This window comes from Cheilinus undulatus, linkage group 1 (assembly GCF_018320785.1).
Source record: "Cheilinus undulatus linkage group 1, ASM1832078v1, whole genome shotgun sequence".
NCBI classification, from domain to species: Eukaryota; Metazoa; Chordata; class Actinopteri; order Labriformes; family Labridae; genus Cheilinus; species Cheilinus undulatus.
In genome coordinates this window covers 23,254,381-23,272,216 of record NC_054865.1, presented here as the reverse complement: position 1 = coordinate 23,272,216, position 17,836 = coordinate 23,254,381, and the positions used below count along the sequence as shown (strand labels likewise).

The 17,836-nt window shown below is 39.3% G+C and overlaps 1 protein-coding gene across 1 annotated transcript; it reads right to left on the bottom strand.

The window, feature by feature from the left end:
• Positions 1-544: 544 nt before the first annotated feature.
• Positions 545-17,542, bottom strand: smyd2a (SET and MYND domain containing 2a). The gene is made up of 12 exons (XM_041787966.1): positions 17,282-17,542; positions 12,947-13,010; positions 12,247-12,357; positions 9,996-10,056; positions 7,748-7,875; positions 7,026-7,093; positions 3,828-3,930; positions 3,616-3,726; positions 2,920-3,040; positions 2,608-2,782; positions 1,871-1,979; positions 545-1,641 (listed from the first exon to the last, which is right to left on the bottom strand). The coding sequence occupies exons 1-12, from the start codon at positions 17,452-17,454 to the stop codon at positions 1,558-1,560; spliced, it is 1,308 nt and encodes a 435-aa protein (XP_041643900.1). The 5' UTR covers positions 17,455-17,542; the 3' UTR covers positions 545-1,557.
• Positions 17,543-17,836: the final 294 nt, after the last annotated feature.

The following is a 17,836-nucleotide window of genomic DNA, read 5'->3' as shown; positions in this document are numbered from 1 at the left end:
ATACAAACTGGTCTCAGAACCGCTCCCCTGGTTAAGGATACACTGTGAAGATTTTTGTAGCTGGTTCCTTGTTTGTTAAAGGCGACATATTATGCAAAAATCACTTTTTCAGGCTTTTCTAACACAAATATGTGCCCCTGGCCTGTCCACAATCCCCTCAAATACCAGAAAAATCCATTCCCGTTCCCCCTCTCTTTCTTCACCTTTCAGAAAATGTGTGCTGAAACAAGCCATTCTCAGATTTTAGGGGTAGTGACCTCACCAGGGGCGTTAGCACCCACCCCCAAGTTTGATTGGCTCTCCCCCATTTGGAGGAAAGTTCTGCCCTCCTCTACTGACCCTCTCAGCTGCCAGCTGACATGCTGGATAGCTCAGTGCGTTACCCTGCTGGCTAACTTTGGATAAAAGTGTCTGTAACATCAGGAGTGCTGCATCCATTTCCTGAGAGGGGTGTGGTCAGGGGCGGAGTCAGACAGCTAATTACCATTTAAAGCCACAGACACAGAAACGGCTCGTTCTGAGAAGGGCTGAGACAGAGGGGTTTTTAGACATGCAAAAATCCAATACTGGAGTGTTTTTTCAGCAACAAACTTCACAGGCATGTTTTGGGGACATTTGAGACCAATATAAACTTGTCTTAAAAGGGTAAAATATGTCCCCTTTAAACCGTGGCCCTTTTGGTCAACAAGCCCCATGAAAAAAAATACAAACACAACATAAACAATAAAACGTGCAACAACTTTTCTGGTTCTTTTAAAGAAGTAGAACATACTGTAAGACAGGCTGATCCAAAAACTGCTCCTTCATTCAGGAATAGTTGTTTGCATTTCTTCTCCACTGCTACAGAGTACCTGATGCATGGTCAGTCATTATGTTTTCACAGTTTCAACAGGAACATATGAAGCTAGAAATTCTGTTGATTTTTTTGGTAGAGTTAAAATGCATTATAGCTGTGGAAAGGTAGTAATGCCCTCTCTAACAACTACTCACCAATTTGTAGAGAAGTAAAAATCAATAAATGACAGCTGGGAGCAAAGCTGTGCAGCCAGCACAGCTGCCAAAGACAAACACTGGTTAAACAATGTGTGGATGGGTATACAGGACACTGTGAAATATTACAGCTCAGCAAAGTCTGAACACAGAGGCTCTGTAGCCGTCATGTGAAAGCTTTGTTTCATTTCAAAGACAGCTTTAAAGGCAGGAACAAAGTTCTTTTATACTGATGTGATCCTTTTTTGATTTGTGTTGACTGTGTTGAATGACCTTCATTCCAAACAATTCAGCTCCAAATTGTCTGCTTTCATCTTAGGTCTGACAGGATGTAGCTGAGTGCAAATATAAACATGGTCTTCCTCAGCAAGAATATGTTGACAGTGGACATAAAAAAAGAAAGATGCCTGAAGAGGCAAGAAGAACAGCAGAGTGGGTGACGGCAAACACAGAGGTATAAGATGCATGGCATGCAGCTGTGGTGAGTTCTTTTGTTGTCGCTTTAAGAAGGTTCCTCAACCCAGCAGCTTCATCTTTAATGTTTTTGCTCCTCCTGTTATTCCTCCTTTATTTCTGATCCTCGATCTCTCGCTTGACCTCAGCTACATAATGGTGATCCTTACCGTGAGCCACCTCCATGATAGCAAGCGCCTGTGGACATAAAAGCAGCGTTTTGAAATCATTCAGATATTATTTTGTTAGAGTAGAACACAGGACACACCAATTACTATGATATTACATTTCTAAATGTCTTATTTGTCCCAATGAGGATGCCTTTTGCAACTCAATTATTTAATCATCTTCTGCTAAATTTCACCAAATCCATTTTACCCACAGTAGTTTAATCTGTACTCTGCCATCAAAACAGACAAAAACAAACCTTTTTCAGAGCTTTGACTCCTTGCAACTTCTTCTCCAGACCCAAATACAGCCGTCCCAGTTTGAGGTACATAGACGCCACATTGAGAGAGTAGGCTGGGTAGTGAACGCTGCAAAGAGGATATCATTTATTTATCAAACTAAGCAGTGAAGAGAAACATTGAGATCATATCAAGCTGGGAAAATAGAGACTAAAGTGGCCTGTGAGGGTTCTCACTCATCTAGGTCATGATAATTCTTTATTCAAAAAGCAACTAGACTTGAAAGATAGCAAGTTAGCACTACAGAAGCTGAAAGCACAATAAACGATCATATGACATTTGTAAGTAATGTAAGTATGAAAAATAAAACAAAATTACTGCATGTAAATTGTGTTTTGTATATCATGTCTGCTACATATGACTTTTACATTAGTGTGAATATATGCAGTTCCAAAGAAGGATGCAATCATAACATAGAAATCAAATTTTCAAATATCAAAAGAAGCTTCCTTGGAATTGTTTTTAAAGAAATTCAGGGCAGGTGAGATGAAAGAAGCCATTCAGGTTTACTATGTGACTCAAAATATCCCTTCTCCATACTTTATCTAGAAAGCAACCACACTGTAATGGCTCTAACTGTAAAGACAGACCACTGTGGCTATCCTGGACTTTTCAAAGACCTCCTCTGTACAGGAAGTGCTGCTGTACAACCGGTTATCTCAAAGGATTGATTACTGCCTTCCCACGGTCAGTTTACCTGTATGGACCAATGATCTTCTCTCCATATCTCATAGCTCCGTCCCAGTCCTGCATGTACAGACACACACCCATGGCCTGATACATCATGTGCAGCATGTAGACATTGGTTTCTGCAAAAATAGCTCCCATCTTCTCCTGGCTGAGCTCACACATCTCCAGCAGCTCACTGGGGGGTACAGCAGAGTCAAGGAAGAATGATGCATACAACATAGAGGAACAAGAGGAGGCTGGAAAGAGTACATTTTCCTTTCAAACTGAGCAGATGAAAGATAGTCGGTGGGGAAATTGGTTTTGTAGAAAAAAAGGATATTTTTGTAGTGTTTGGCTCTCCTGAACTCTTCAATAACGTTTTTGGCATAACGGACCATAGATCGGATTTCCTCTGGCTCTGGTGGAGCACTCAGCTTCCTGATCTTCATTTTTTCATTGTCCTATAAAAACAAGAGAAGAAATCAGTTTTTCAATTACATAAACTACACAAGATACAAAGGATTTTTGGTAAAAAGTCACTGGTTAAACTAAAACAGTCACAATTTTATTAAACTGTATAGGTTAGTCCTGAACAGCATTCAGCATGCTCCTATTGAAACAGTCATTTTGAAGATGCTTAAACACTTAAGAAGTCATGTCCATTTACATCTACTGAGTTTTGATCAAGATAATTTACTTTCCCCTTGCACAGTGGGAAATAGGCCAGAGACAAACATTTAAGTCACACATGTTATCGCTAATTCAACTATGCAACAAATAATGCTGCAAATAAAAGCATTTAACATCAGCTGAGCTAGGTCAAACACCTTGAATTTAAACATATATTGTAATCTACAAGTGTCGGCCAAATATGGCAGACAGGGATGTCTGGAAGACTATTATTCCATTATTTTTCCTGTATATCCATTTCCATCTTTTAACAAATGTGAGATACCATATGGTAAGTTCAACAAAAAGCAAATATTAGCTTTAGCTCTCCCTTAATTGTAACATAAAGATGACTGAGGTTTGGTACCTTGGAGCTGGTGGTGCATTCAGTACACTGGCACATGAAGAAGTAGGAATCTAACAACCTCTCTCTCCTGTCCTCTGTTGGATAGAGCAGATCTATGTAACTGTCACACACCTGCAGAGGGAGAGAGCAAGAAAGGGAGGGAAATTGGAAGACAATTGCATGTGATCTTGAATTTTTCACACTGAAGGCATTGTTGAGAATTGAGTATTCACCTCGTCTCCAGGGTTTATCTCTTGAACAGCTCTGACCTCAGCCACTGTGCCTTTATAAGTCACTATTACATTTGGGTTACAGCTGTGGTTCATCAGTGCTACACTGGACAGGAAAAAAGAAAGAATCACAGAAGTTTAAGAAAAATATCTGTCAGAATTCTGAAATTAGCAATTAGCATCTTCATTATGTTGACACTATAAAAGGTTTTTGATTCATAATATTGGATTTAATACTAAAATCTTCTCAACAGCTGCCGACAGGCCAACAAACAGAATCTGTGTACATATGCTTTAGTTCAGTCCCTTATTGTTGAGTTGATCTGCAGGTATGGATGTGGTGGGCAAAGGGGACAGGGAAGGCCAGAGTACCAAGTTATAACTGTTTTCAGCAAAGATTAACTGATTTCAGCACATTTATCACATGACAGTAAGACTCCACAGTATTTTGGTGCTAAAGGAGAATAGCACTTATTGAAGTGAAAAAATGTTCAACTTTGGCAAAGTTTTGCAGTTAAAAAATAACAGGACAAACCAATTGCAATTCAAGGTTTGTTATATACACTCACCGGTAACTTAATTAGGTATACCTATGTGTTAGACTACTCACTGGTGCAAACCTCTCAACAGCCAATCACATGACAGGACCAAAACTTTTAGGCATGCTGACATGGTCAAGGTGATCTACTGAAGTTCAAACTGAGCATCAGAATAGGAAAAAAAGGTGAATAAGTGACTTTGAACGTGCCGTGGTAGTTAGTGGTCCAGCAGGCTTCATGCTTATGCAAAATTGTGACCCCACCATTGTCTCCACAGAATAGACTCTTTAGACCAGGCAGCATTTTTCCTATCTTGTGTGTACAAGAACAGCTGACATGAGTGCTACCCAGTGTGGTCTTCTGCTCCTATAGCTCATTTGCTTCAAGGTTCAACGTGTTGTGTGTTCAGAGATGCTCTTCTGCATACCTCTGTTGTAATGAGTGGATATCTGAGCTAATGACCATGTTAGCATGTACTTGAGTATCCCGGTTTCTGTCTATTTTTTTGAGTATCACGATTTCTGTTCGTGTATGTTTACGTTTTCAGAAACGGTTTTGAGAAATCTGGTTCTGCTACCCTGAGAACTCCCAAAGAAAACAGGATACCAGGCCATGTATACACAGTATCCCATTTTCTCACAGCTGTAGTAAACTACCTGCGCGGGCGTGACTTTTATGAAGCTATTCATTTAACTTCAGATACTTTGATATACGTCAGATGTGTGGCAGACGGACAGTTGGATCCCTTTCACCTGAAGAGAGTGTGTGACAACCAGGCTGTTGTGCCTGCAGCGGGTCAGTCAGCAAATCTACAGGTGCATCTCAAAAAATTAGAATATCATGAAAAAGTTCAATATTTTTTGGTCACTCTTTCTGAAAGTGAAAACAATATATTATATAGACTTGTTACACATAGAGTGAAATATTTCAAGATTTTATTTCTTGAAATGTTGATGATTATGGCTTACAGATAAGAAAACCCAAAATTCAGTGTCTCTAAAAATTAGAATATTACATAAGATCAACAAAAAAAGGGTATTTTAAACAGAAATGTCAGGCTTCTGAAAAGTATGTTCATTTATATGCCTTCAGTACTCAGTTGGGCCTCCTTTTGCATGAATTACTGCATCAATGCGGCATGGCATGGAGGCGATCAGCCTGTGGCACTGTTCAGGTGTAATGGAAGCCCAGGTTGCTTTGATAGCGGCCTTCATGTCATCTGCATTGTTGGGTCTGGTGTCTCTCATCTTCCTCTTGACAATATCCCATAGATTCTCTATGGGGTTCAGGTCAGGCCAGTTTGCTGGGCAACCAAGCACAGTAACACCATGGTTATTGAACCAGCTTTTGGTGCTTTTGGCACTGTGGGCAGGTACCAAGTCCTGCTGGAAAATGAAATCAGCATCTCCATGGTGCTTGTCAGCAAAAGGAATCATGAAGTGCTCTAAAATGTCCTGGTAGATGGCTGCATTGACTGTAGACTTCAGAAAACAAAATGGACCAACACCAGCAGATGCCATGGCAGCCCAAATCATCACAGACTGTGGAAATTTCACACTGGACTTCAAGCAACATGGATTCTGTGCCTCTCCACTCTTCCTCCAGACTCTGGGACCTTGAAGAGGTTACTACTATTACTACTTTTCCATTCCAATTTAAAATGCTGACAATGTCTTGGACTTGAACTGCAATAATACTGTTGAATCTGAGGTGACTTCAATAAACTGCTCCTCTTCTGCAGGGCTGAAGTCATCAGCTGGTGCTGCTTAGCCTGGCCTTGCCACACACCCCTGTTATAACCCTGTGTCCCCTAGGGGGGCCCATGGCCCACTTTGGGAACCACTGAGTTAATTTTTTAACCAATTTACTTGTGGGATTGCTTAGCTCTTTCTTGGTATCTCAACTGAACTTTCATAGTGGTTGATAATTATAAAATGCATCATATTCATAAGAATTGGAACATTGTACTATGTGATGTCGGCATTCAATAGTGTTGGCCCAAAATAATTCACAGTGGTCTTATTTTTCCTCAGATACAAAAAAAAATGCCACAGTGTGAGTCGTAAAAATAAACATCACAGATACCTGCGTAGATATGATTCAGTGATTAGGAACCAGGATACTAGTGTTTCTCATGAATACACGGATATTCATAACCAGGTTTTTCTGTGCTCATGTAAACATGGTATCCTGGATATTTTCAAAACCAGGATATGACTTATAACCAGGTCACAAAAGTCTATGTAAACACACTCACTGTTGCCTTTCTATGCCTCAGCACAAACCGGTCGGGCAATTCTCCACTGACCTCTGCCATCAAACACGGCCTTTCAAATCAGAGAACTGCCACTCATTTAATACTTTGGATCATCCTCTAGAAACACTACAGAAGGTTGAGTATGAAAATCCCAGTACATAGGCAGTTTGTGAAATACTCTGACCAGTCTGTCTGGTACCAACAACTGCAGTGGATTTTTCTCCAGTATATGCTTGGTTTGAACTTCAAGAGACTAAATACAGTGCATTAACGAGTTGAACAGGTATACCGCATGATTTGACACATGAGTGTGCCATCACTGGTGCTAAATTCAAGTATTCATATATTATTTTTCACTGCAAGGTATTGTTGTTCGGTGCTGACGTGCTGTCATGGACTACTTACTCAGGAAAAACAGCTGATCCGAGATGAGAGAGCTCCTCATCCTCAATAGTAAAGCCGTTACAGTTAACCTGCAGCCAGAGACAGAACAACACAAAAAGGAAAGACAGACAGAGAATGCAGGATGAGTCATATGATAACTGAAACAATCCTATCACTCATCTGCGCTGTAACACTCGGCAGCACTGACAGACTGATCAGGTTAAAGAACTAAAAGCTGCAGAGTAACACAAACGGTAGGTGTATGTGTGATACAAATCTTGTACTATTTACTGTGAAGCTGAGAAAAATGAGCATAGTGCAGTTAGATTTTTGGTGTGTTTGGATGCTTGTTGAAACCCAGCATGTCATTACACAAATCATAAGGGGTTAACACTTGTCTGAGTGCAAGCTGAAACCCCTGCTGCTTGTCTAACCAATCACATGACAAAGGACACACCTTAACAAAGATCTTTCAGAAACTGTAAGGTCAGTAATCATCTGTCTAGAAATGGCATCTCATCACAGTTCCAGGTAGTGTTTGTACTCTTGATTACACATAAATATAAAAACCTGTTAAGGTGCACTCAGAGTCACACAGCTCTGACCTGTAGGTGGCATAAAACAGGGATTGTTCATGTGATGCTGATAAAAACCCACAGAGTACAGACTGCTATGATGACACAGCAAATTAAACCTTAAACATCCTATGGTTAGATCAGACTTTTGGAAATAAGAACCATTACCTGTGCAAAGAGCTCGGTGAGAGCCTGGTCGTTTGGGATGTTGCTGATGTGTTTGGAGTAAAAGTGATGCAGCGCTGCAATGTCTGCCTGGTTCAACTCGTCCTTCTCACTGTCCATCTTATCTAAATCTGGAGGCAGATATGAAGAGAAGATCAGAGGACACAGAAAACAAAGATGAAAGACATGAGAGAATGTCAAAAATTAAAAGTAGAGCTCCACTGAGAGACGGTCTTGGTTTATTCTAGGTTGTACATCACTTAAATGAAAGTTAGTGGGCAGTTATGTTGGAAATAGTTTACACTTTACATACAAGGAATCTTAAATTGATTAAAAAAACTTGGCAGTGAATTCATTCAACTACAAATAATACACAGATGACACCAAACACCTCAGCAACTATATAAGTACAACTGTGGCTCAGTTAGCAGACTACAAGAGAGAAACATATTCTCTGCTTGATAAACCTGATAAGCTCACATGGGGTACCTATATTAGCTGGATACACAGAAGCCATTATTGTAATATCTGGACTATTCTCTTTAATGGATGACACTTAGCAGGGAGTTACATGCTCTGGCTGTGCTCTGTTAGGTCTGGGCCATTTAAAAAATAAATATCTAATCAAGTACTTGAGTATATTTTAAAAATGGTTTCAATTTTTCATTTCAAGTCATGTTTATATTAATGTTTTTTATGGTTTATTGTAAATTACCTCCTGTGGCCACACTTTGGGAAGCACTGCTCTATCTTATGTCCTCCTTCTCTTAAACCTCTTCAATTTCTAGATAGACTTTATTTATTCCATTACTCTTCCAATGTGAATTGGGGTGTTTGTCTTTTACCGTTTGAAAATCAATAAAAGGTTGAACACAAAAAAAGACATCTTAAATCCAAAAGGCATATCAGAGAGATTACTGAGTATACCCAGGTTTTCAAAGAAATGTATTACATAGCTACAGAAATTACTTTCCCTATTGATAACTGTGAGGCAAATATCACCTTAGAGCTGGGCAATTATGGCAAAAATCAAAATCACAATTTTTTTTACCTCAATTACTATTAATGAACGATTACCCCCCCCCCCATCTCTGTTCTGTAAATATCTGTATAGTTTTAAAATGAATCACTGAAAGGAACATGAACTGATTAACAATTTATGGTTATTAATTGAAACAACTGAAATCAAAACACACATCAGCTGAAACGAAACTGATATTCTTGTGTTCAAATACATGGACTGACGTGGCCATCAAATAGGCTGGGTGGATCTGGCACCGTGTAGTTCCTAGAGCAGTTTCAGCAGCTGCTGCTTTCTATTGTTGTTTTGACAGGTTGCAACCTAATTTGGCAACCAGCTGCCATATTAGGTTGCAGAGAGACTTTTTAGGAAGGGTCATCCATTTAACAGAGAACAGGGAACGAACATACATAAAATCCAAACAACTGTTAAGGTTTTCTTTAATTCCATACCAAATTGTTGATAATCTTTAATGTGGTCCCTCAATGGATCCATTATTGTTAAGAAAGTTCAGAGAATACTAACGCAACAGGCCATGTGTCATTGTCAGTCAAACACACACGCATGCACACAGACACAGGCACACACCGGTGGCACCAGGCAGCAGCTGGCCACTGAACTGTTCTGTGTGCATGAGAGACAGTTGTGAAGGTTAATTCTGTGTCAATCCTCTGATGACACATCTGAGCCTGAAACAACAGCTCAGGCTAAATGATATTACCACATAGGGCACTGAAAACTGTTTGTGGCCTCTTACATTCTAACATTGTCTGGTCCGGATTACTGGGAGCAGCTTCAACACTGGTTTTTGATTTAACTTAATAATATAAACTGAACAGCTGTGTTACACTTAATCTAGAAAACAACACAGATCCAAAACAGGAAACTCCACAGTAAAGCAATGAATCCCACCTAATTAAAACCTCTGAGATTCTGTGTACAATCACAATAAAGTGGGGTGAGTATCTTTTTCAGTGGCACAGTGGCAGTGATTTAAAAAGCAATGAAGAGAACATGAAATTACAGCACAGAGAAGCCAGGGATTAAGGTCCCAGCACACTGCACACATGGACTGAATGAAAAGAGACAGAACCAGGACTGGAGGCTACAGCTGAGGATATTAATAGACACTCTGCTACAACCACACACGCTCACACACACTTCTTGTAACTAACAGCGCAGCCAAATGTAACTACACACGCTCATATATTCATACACACATCTGCTTACGTGCTTCAAACTCTTTGAGCAGCAGCAGCCTCTCTGACGGGGTGCGCTCTGTTGTGACTCTCTGCAACATGAAACAATCAGAACACACAAGCTTTTTATTACAACAATGAAATCAGGCAAAATAAAACACATACGACTCTATATTTCTATTTTAATTGTATTGCTTATTAAAGCATGTGGTTTCATTTTAGACTTTCTGGTCAATAAAACATTAGAACACAACTTTATATTGTCAACACTGGCTGCAGGTACCTCAACAGTGTGGGAGTTCAGTTTCAAATGATATGTTTTAGGTAATGAGAAATGACAGCGATGCCTTTCAGGTTCTTTCAGAACTAAAATAAATGAACAGCAAAGACAGATCAACTTTCATGTTCCTATCTAGTTCTCGTGCAGACGTATAGAAATAACACTGCTATCACCTGAGTTACTGCACTGCAGCTGCTCTATGACATAAATAATCATCAAGCTCATAAAACCAAATTATCATCAAGCATGGCTCTTTCACATTTGAGTCTTTATCATGTTTAAAATGTGTTATAAATCTTTAAATTTGCATTTTTACATTTGATCTTTTAGCCATGAGCTTCAAACTTGACTGATTATTGTGAGTTTTTCTTGTGTTTTCTGCCCTAACTGATTTCTGCAGTCCCTGTGTGCAGATAAAACTTTAACTTGCACCTAGAGGCCGCACATTTTACAATAATTCAGCCATTTTTTATGTTGGTACTCGCATCTGTGTTTAGTCAATAAAAATGCTTACCATTAGAAACATGATTTATCTTGTCTAAACTGCAGAACTTTAATTAAAGCTTTTCTAGATTTTAAAGACTCACTTCCACTAAATTTAAGACAATTTCAAAGCACGTTTATAGTTCTTTGTCTAGTTTGTGTCATAAGCACTCTCTATTATGGGGGAGACAAAACATCTAAATGGCAACATATCATTATCCTGACTCTCGTGTAACATTATCGTATCATTGATGTCAAATATTCTAGGGGCTGACACTCGACTGGTCGGTTGGTTGATTGATATGCTCTTATCCAACTGAGATCCTGACATTCAGATAGTTGTGCACACGTGAGAAGGAAATGGTAGCAGAAGACAGAGGAGCACTGCAGCACTGGGCAATACAGATAGAGAGGCACACATAGTGATGCAGACCATGTTATATTCTGATAAACTGAAACTCAACACAAAGATGCAGGAGCTCTTTTTCAGAGCATCAACCCCTGTAGTCTGTTTAATTAATCGGTCAGAAAATGTGTTGTATTTTTTGCATGCTTTGCAAGTCCCTGTATTAAGTCAGCATTAGTGTCTGTTACAAAGAGCAGAAGAGAGAAAAGATGATGTCTTCTGGTCATGAAGTCTTGACCAGTGAACTTTTTTCCTCTTCTCCTCGGTGAATAAACACTGTAAGCGGTCTGATGTATGCTAATAAATGACACAGCACAGGCTGGAACAAGTGATTCTGTTAAAAGTCATTGTTTTAAAAAAATACAAACACTGATCTGAGGTTATTTTGTAAGCTATATGATGCTTATATACTTATCGTGCCATAATCAGTGAAATCATGTGATTATAGTCAGGTGCACGCTAATAATCTCTGAGTCAGCTGTTATTTTGACAACATAATGAGGATGAATCTAATCAGTAATGATTAATAAAGCTTGTTTTGTTAATCTTTAAGATGATTAAAACTACAGGAGTTTTCAGTGAGTAACATGTCATGGATTAAACTGATTTTGAGATAAAGTGAATGTTTCCTCTTGCTCTTTTTATCTGAACGACCAGTCAATTAGTCGGTGTGTGGGTGTATTTCAGTTGACTAAGTTTCTCTCTGGTTGACAACAGCCCTAAAATATCCATACTAATTTCTAAAAAGATAACAACCTCTGCACAGATATGTCAACTTAATGACTTAGTGAGATAAATGGTGGTAACTTAAACTGCAGTTAACTGGACAAAGAAGACAACATGAAGTCAGACAGCAGTGATGGCAACTGTATCATATCATATCATTATTGTGAATTACCCTGGGATATCCTACCCTTCAAGATGGGACAAATTTGCTTTTTGAGATTTCTTTGTTCTTACGGAACAGTTTAGTCTCACAACCCTGAATGTGATCTAACATCTAACTCATTTAAAAAAAAAATATTTTCCTGCATGGACATCCCCATGTTAGAAACAAGACAAAATCATCTCTGAACATTGAAACACTTCTACTCTTACAGCTTACTACTTTACCTGTTTCATGATGATCCTAGCCACGAGTCTGACCGTCTCTGATGGACACCAGTTTTCTCCATAAGCAACCATAGCCACACATTCCAGCTTGTGCATGGGCCAATCTCCTCTCTGAGTATATTCAGAGAGAAAGAGGAAGATAGAAATAACATCAGTTACAGAGAGACAGGAGAGGGGGACATAAAAAGCATGAAGGTGTGACAAAAAAAGAAATGTATTACTATTTATTCTTAGACAGCAAATCATCCATAAATGATTAGCTAAGGCAGGTATACCCCAGTTTCTCTCCGTATCTGTTGTTTCTCTCACACACAAAGAAATAAACTCCTCAGTTTTACTGCTGAGCACTGGGTTTATTTTTTTGTGCCATAAAAGTAAAACTAGACAGAGGCCAAGGGAGGAAAGGCTGAATCGTCATAGCAACAGCAGTGTAAGCATATGCTCTATCTCTTGTTCGCTGTTTTCTGCTTCAAGCTTTGTTTCAATATGTGGTTCAAGGACTACACTTTAATATATTAAATTGTTTGCCCCAGAAAAAAATAAACCCTTTCTTGATGAGGATTTATTCACAGAAAAGGCCCTAAACTGCCTAAAACAAATGAAGAGATGAGGATTTTCAGACTAAGGTTCCCTCACTTCCTCTCACTCAGAACTCTAAACCTTTCATGAAAAAGAAAGAGGAAACAGAAAGAAGTCTCACCTGACAGTCGACATTGCAGTAGTATGCCTGTTTACATTTTCCACATTTAGAAAGGTCTTCTCTCCTGTAACACAGAAATCAAAATACTTTACTACTGATGTGATATCATCAAGGTGTGACAAGATCTCCTGAGATTGAAATGTCATAAGTTTTCTTATTAAGGTCTGTTTTGAAGTGTTAATGCATAGACAAAACAGCAGCATTCATCATGACAGAACCTGATGTTGGACTGAATATTACCATGGAAGATTTCCCTGTTACTTTTAAAGCGCTTGTGAGGCAACTAGAAGCAAATCACTATCAAGAGCTGTTAAAATGTTCCATTTGGGTCATGACTAGACAAGACAGAACAGTATGCAAGCAGTGCCATTCATTACAATAGGATAATTAAAGACAACCCAAATTCCACAAAAGCTGTGACGCTGTATAAAATGTAAATAGAAACAATGCAAAGATGTCAAAATCTCATAAACCCATATTTTATCAGATATCAACAGCCAGTAATTTCACAGTTCCATGCAAAATAAAAGCACATTTTGGATTTGATGGCAGCAACACATCTACAAAATTAGGGACAGGGCAACAAAGGCTGGAAAAGTGAGTGGTACTACTGAATAACAGCTGACAACAGGCGTGGAACATGACTGGTTATAAGAGGAACATTTTAGAGAGGTTAAAGTCACTCAGAAGTAAAAATGAGCAGAAGCTCCACAATCTTCCAAAAACTGGATCTAAAAACTGTAGAATAATTTCAGAAGAATGTTCCGCAATGTATAATTGTGAAAACTTTGAATATCCCACCATCTACGGTACATAATATCATCAAAAGATTCTGAGAATCTGGAGAATTTCTGTGCACAAGGGACAAAGCTGAAGGTCAGTATTGAATGCATGTGGTCATCACCCTTAGCCAACATTAAAAACAGGTATGATTCTGTACTGAAAATCATGGCATGGGCTCAGGAAAACTTCCAGAAATCATTTTCTGTCAACACAGTTGTCCATGCCATCCACTAATGCCAGTTTCAGCCGGATCATGCAAAGAAGAAGTCATATGTGAACACAATCCAGAAAATACTGTCTTCTCTGGGCCAGAGCTCATTTAAAATGGACTGATGCACATTTGAAAACTGTTCTATGGCCAGATTAATCAGAATTTAAAATATTTTTGTGAACCACCAACACTGTGTCCTGCAGACTGAACAGGAGAGGCACCATTCAGCTTGTTATCCGCAAAAAGTTCAAAGGCCTGCATCTCTGATGGCATTAGCATCTATGGCAGGGGCAGCTTACACATCTGGTAAGGTGTTATTAATGCTGAAAGTAGATGGAGGCTTTGAAGCAACATATGCTACTGTCCAGATGTCATTTCTTTTGGGGTAGGCCTTGTATGTTTCACCAAGATAATGCTAAACCACATCCATCACAATAGCATGGCTTCACAGTAGAGGAGAGCAGGTGCTAAACTGGCCTGCCTGCAGTCCAGACCTTTCACCAAAGGAAAATGTTTGGAGCGTCATAAAATGAAAAATCCATCCGGCAAAGAACACCCAGGACAGTCGAGCAGATAGACTCCAACATAAGACAAGAATGGGACAACATTCCTCTCTCAAAACTCCTGCAACTGGTCTCCTCATTCCTATACGTTTACAGACTGTCGTTAAAAGAAGAGGGGGTGCTACACAATGGTAAACATGGCCCTGCCAATACTTTTGGCCATCAAATTCAAAATTAGCTCCTATTTTTCAAGAAATGGTAAATGTTTCAGTTTCAGCATCTGATAGGTTGTTTATGTTCTACTGTGAATGAATCATGGGTTAATGAGATTTGCAAATCTGCATTCTTGCATTGTTTTATTTACATCTTACACAGCGCCCAAACTTTTTTGGAATTGGGGTTTTATTTCAACATGGACCTGCATTGTTCTGCTCATTGTGACAGCTCTTTTTAAAATAGTGTAAATCCTGTCTTGTTTTGTTCTCTTGTATCCTTTATTGTTCCTCTGTCTTATTTCATAAGCCGAATGTGGCCTAACAACCCTGAAACATAAACATCAGTATGAAACAAAACGATGTGCACCTCCATTTCAAAGGTCTCCACATCACTGATGCATTTGAGATGAATCAACTTAATATGTTTACTGACAGATTTCTCACCCACCATGTTAAGGGTTTGGTTCATTCACTGTTAAAGGCATGATGACTGACTAGAAGAGTTTCAGCTCTGTGAAAAAAGTAGGAATCAAAGATGCAAAGGGCACGCCAACATAAGTCGGTTTCATTCATAATGTTTTACTGGATGCATTACAGTTATTTGTTAAATTGCCTGCCCAGTAAACAAGGGTTGTCACACTTAATCTTGGTCCAAAAGGGGGTTGCTGGATTTGATTGAGGTTCTCAAGGTTTCTACAAGAACCTCAATCAAGTCCAGTATCAGTGAGACAATGAGTCCCCTTTTTGGACCAGGATTTGGATAATCATGACCCGAACGAATGAGAAGCTACACACACAAGGGTAATCACAGTACCAGGTCATTAAACATTGATATGATTCTTCTAAAAATTAAAGGACAATGATACCTGTGACTACAAAATAGAAGTTCTAGGAACCCAACTGAAGTAAATTCTTTGCTTTTATTAATGCTAAAAAACGCAGACAACCTCCTGCACACTGTCTGGATCGCACGACGACAGTGGCAATGTACTTGACTAAATTAGACAGTGCTCTCTTATTAGCTCCTGTCATCTTAGTTAAAAACACGACAGAAGAGCTAAAGTTTATTTTTTTCAAAAAGTAATGTAAATTGTGACAACATTAAAAATACATACTCTTTGAAGTCATTTTTGATTCACAAAGAGTTATGCTGTAAGACACAGTTAACTAAAGACACCTATTATAAGGAGAGGAACACAAAAATTGTGTCCATTTTTTTCATATTTGTGCTATTGTCCCTAACTTTACGAAGGCAACCACACACTCCTCCACAGACCCCTGGCCTTCTCATCTCCTGGCTCCTCCTCTCTTGGGACAAATGGACAACTATATTTAGCACCCTAACCTTTTACTGCTCTACAAACCTGAGGTGCAGCGTGTGCAGGACATGAAAGTGACTGGGTGACAGAGACAGACATATCACTAAATTAAATCTAATATGTTTTAATAAAGTGTGTTGCATTTGCATAAGATGTCACTATGACAAGTAGCTAAGTGTCAGGGCTGAATATTAAAAAGTAGCAGTTTGACCTTCCAGTAAGTTTTCAGCACAGTATGCCTCCACACTCCCACACGTGTCGATACTCTATGAATGTCGTAGGCTGGTCTTTCAAACCACTCCACATCCTACATCCTCACTAAAGCATGGGATAAAAACTGCCACACGTCTTTAACCATCATGGCTGAAACTGTTCAACTGAAAAAAAGAGCAATTTTGCATCATGAAGATTACAGGTTTCCCTTTGTACCGATCAGCCTTTAAATGCCTTAAAGCTGGGCTGAGGTATAGGGTGTAGTGAGAGACAGAGGCTAGCTTAAGGAACTAAGAGTACTCTCACATGCAGAAATGTCACACTGTGACATAAAGAGAAGGTCAAGAGTTTATTTAACTTAGCCTTGAGGAGGTTTGATCTGTTTCTTATAATACATGTAGGCTACGGTTGTCATTTTTTTTTTTTACATTGACCCATTTGGATACTTGGTGTTTTAAAAAGATCTGATAAAAAAGGCATCGAAAAGTAACAAAACTTTCAACAAAGACTTCAGATCTTCAGTCATATCTTAAATGAAAGCTGTCATGAGCCAAAGAAACACAAAGAGCACTGTCTAAATTGAACAGACGCATTGCTGCTGTATTTTTGCAGTTGTTTTAGACAGTATTTAGGAGTTTACCAGCATTTTTTTGTAATTTGAAACAAGAAATGACCCAAGTCTAGGTGATATTAAAACGGACATCGATATTGTTTGATTTTTTTTTTTTTTGGTGATAGTGGCAGCCTGGCTAAGCATGTACATAGGCTTTTGGAGAGGTATGCGCTATAAACAGGCCGTTGTACTCTAATTTTTGCATTTATTTTAGGCACTCCTGACTCTGCAGTGCCACTAATAAATGCTGCAGTGTCAGTCAGGTGAGCTATCTCCCCGCACTGACCCATATAAGCCTGCACCAGCTCCGTAGGTGTCCAGAGGTTTACAAGCTAACCTGCCTAGACACATAGGTTCGCTAACGCTGAACTGAACAGACCAAACATCTGGTTACGTTTAACTCTACGTAAACGTGATACCACGATTAAGCTGTCGGAGGGTTTCTTTAGCTGTTTCTCACAGGTAGGTGAGATGTTACCTGGTGAAGCAGTGCTCACAGTGCGCTCCTCTCTCATTCACTGTCAACACGTAGCAGTACGCTGGGCAGGCGAACACCAACTCCCCCACTGCGAAGTGCCTCACTGCCCGCAGACCTCTGCCTCTGTCCGGGCTCACGAACCTCTCTGTCCCCTCTATACCTTCGTTCTTCATGGTTTGTTCTAGTAACGGTCTTCCTGGTGAATACTACCGACCACCGCTACCACCACCTGTGTATCCACGGTGTTGTAATCAGCTTCTGCTTGCCTGAGCTCCTTCTTCTTCTACAGTTCCGTGTTTGTGATATGTGGCTCTTACCGCCCCCTGTTGGAGGGAGATGACACCATACAAACCTTACAGTACAAGAGCGTCACTCTGTTGAAAGCATTAGGTTTACAAAATCTGACAAATACATCGTTGGGCTTCTTCCCTCAAAGTACCCAAAGTTAAATTACCTCAATGACACATTTCTGAACATATTCAGAAAGAATTATATAATAATCGAATGACATAAAATACACATAAAATGTTTATATGGGTACAATAAATATTTTGT